The following is a 2,928-nucleotide window of genomic DNA, read 5'->3' on the forward strand; positions in this document are numbered from 1 at the left end:
ATAGTCCCTTAGGACAAAATAAAGTTTCTTGTCTGTCTGTCTGTCTGTTCCTGCTCTAAACCAACAAATGATGCTTGCTGCCATGTCATTCAGTGTTGGCCTATAAACATTTAGCCAGAAACTTAGCACTCAATACCGAAATTCTGCAAGGGCAAAAATTGTTTCTCGTATGCTGCCTGTAGACAATATTCGTCAATAAAGGGATAATATACAAATGATCTTTATCACGAGGATGTAGCACGAAATTAGAAAAGAAACCTGTACGTGGTTGCACTGTTGTTGATGTAAGTGAACACAGAGGTGCCGAGAACTTCCAGCTGGCAGTGTGATCGAAAGCTTAAAATATCCGGGTTAGAGATTACGCAGCCGCAGCTGATTTGCTATTTATTGCGGATGCCGATAAAGTTTATATAAACTTACCTAGGATTCACTCTATCATGCGCCATGAAACAGGAAGACAACAAGAAGGCACGCTTTTTGTGAAAAGAAACAGTGAAAGAAGAAAAAGACAACTACTGAGACATGCGCTGTCTGCCGAAAAGAAGATGAGGCTCTTGCGGCTCAGGCGGTGGACGAAAGCGGTCTTTATTGGCGTCGTCTACGTTTTCTGTCTGTGCAAATTTTTTTGGTTCGAAGTGTCCGTGCTGACGCCGGTGTTCAGGAACATGACGATTCACTACGACGGATTCCTGCTGAAGACTCCAGGGTGTTCGCTGCCACTCTACAATCCTCACCACTGGATAGTCCGGCGGTATTTCGTCGAGGATGCCCCGTACGAAGCTGTGTGTGCGAGTCGCAACCTCACGGTCTTCGTCCAGGACTTCGACAGGTTTACGTTAGACGCCGGGGCCCTTCGTCGCGGCTACAACGTCTCGGAGCGTGACATCCGCTGCTACTACCGAGAGGTGTTCAGGGACGAACACGCGACTGTTCCCGACAAAATGATCACGCTCGGTCCGTTTGTGCCGCTGACTATCGGGAGTCCAGTAAAAGCAGAGTACGTGCAGATCTCTTGCAAGGCGAACGGAAGTCTGCTTTTCGAAGACTACTTCTTCGTACCTCGACCGAAGAAGGGCAACGGGTTCTTCCATGGTCCCACGTCGAATGATGCTGCTTCTTCACGGAACATTAACAGTTCCATGAACGTCCTCATATTAGGCGTGGACTCGACATCGCGAATGAACTTCCACCGCCAGATGAAACGAACGCGCAAGTTCCTGAAGGAAGAACTGGTCGCGTTCGAATATCTCGCGTTCAACAAAGTCGGAGATAGTTCTTTCCCGAACCTGATTCCTTTACTCACCGGGATGGCTGGCGCTGACGCAGAGAGTCTTATTGCTAGCTCCCAGACAGTGGAGGCGCTTCCGTTCGTCTGGAATTTATACAAGAGCAGAGGTTACATGACGACATACATTGAGGAAATGCCACATTACGGTCTCTTCACTTACCCTAACTTCAACGGGTTCTCACGCGCGCCTGCAGACTACTATCCCGTGTCTATACTACGGCTAATGGATGATATATATACCGATAAGCGCTACTGTGTGGGCTCCCGATTAAAGACAAAGGCACTCATCGATTACGTCGGCCAGGTACTGAAGATCAATCGGCACAAGCCAATCTTCTCGTTCGTGTGGCTTAGCTATCTCACTCACAACCACTTGAACGGGCTGAAGATCATGGACGGAATACTGGAGACCTTTCTCCGCGAACTCTCCGTGCACGGCGTGCTCGAGAACACGGCACTGTTTTTCATGAGCGACCACGGCCCTCGCATCGGCCCGTTCAGGATGGGCGAGATCGGTCGCTTTGAAGACAAGAACCCGTTATGCTTTCTCGCGCTTCCTATACGCTTCCTGTCAGAACACCCGGAAGCCGCTGTGCAGCTAGAGGTCAACCAGCGTCGTTTGGTCACACATTACGATTTGCACGCCACGTTGGTGGCGCTATCCAGTCTTCCCGCTCTCGGAAACGGTTCCACAAACAAGGGACTGAGCCTCATGGGCCGAATACCACCCGAGAGAACATGCGCGGACGCCTTCGTACAGCCGGAATTCTGCGCGTGTTTCGGCGCAAGCAGCAACTTCGGGAACCAGAGAGTGACCTTGTCGTTCGCCCGGTACGCCGTGTCTTACATCAACGCTCTCGCGGAACTTCACTTTCCCGGCCGGTGTGTCGTGTGGGAGCTTGTCAGTGTCGACGAATCATCGGTGCTCGGAGGTCGCGTGGCCGGCAAGGTGTGGCTCCGCGTCGCGATAACCACGAGGCCGACTGCCCACTTCGAGGTGCACGGATCACTGCGCGGCGAGTCGAACTCACAGGAGAACCGCGTGGAATTTCTCCAGAGGCTCGATTGGTATAGCAACCAGACCAAGTGCCTGCCGGCGAGCAGGTGGCAGAAGATTTGCATATGCAGGCCGCAGCCGCTGAATGCAGGTACATCCGCGCACGGAAGGATGACTTTGCCGCCATGAAAATATACTATAGCGTGAAAATTCTCGTGCAGTGTATACACACGTATAGTATGTAGCATTGTTGCTTTTTAACCAATTATGATAGTCTGAGGGAAGCATCGCTCTTTTTTTTGCGTAGTGTATTGGATGTAAGACTTTTTTTCATACATGACGTGTAATCTCGATGAGCTGATAGCAGCCGCCAGGACAGATGGCGTTTGCCATGGAGGAAAGAAATAAACGATTGGAGGGAGCATGGCGTCACGCAGCCATCCTTCGCAAGCCAACTCTACGTGATGCCGTATCCGCTTCGCCTTTTCTAGTGACCCTGCAGCGGCTCGGCGCATTTGGCCCACAGTGCTTGGTTCCCGGTATATTTTAATCGACGGACACATGGTTGGTGGCTTTGTCAACCACTAGGTCTGTGCACAAAATGTGCAGATATGCTTGTGCAAATTCACTCGTTTGCCGCAAT

General features: G+C 50.9%; 1 protein-coding gene across 1 annotated transcript; it reads left to right on the forward strand.

The window, feature by feature from the left end:
- Positions 1-665: 665 nt before the first annotated feature.
- Positions 666-2,474, forward strand: LOC119440452 (uncharacterized). Its single transcript, XM_037705359.1, has one exon. It carries the CDS (start codon positions 666-668, stop codon positions 2,472-2,474), a length of 1,809 nt encoding a protein of 602 aa, XP_037561287.1.
- The last annotated feature ends 454 nt before the right edge of the window (positions 2,475-2,928 follow it).

The sequence above is a fragment of the Dermacentor silvarum genome, chromosome 2 (assembly GCF_013339745.2).
Source record: "Dermacentor silvarum isolate Dsil-2018 chromosome 2, BIME_Dsil_1.4, whole genome shotgun sequence".
NCBI classification, from domain to species: Eukaryota; Metazoa; Arthropoda; class Arachnida; order Ixodida; family Ixodidae; genus Dermacentor; species Dermacentor silvarum.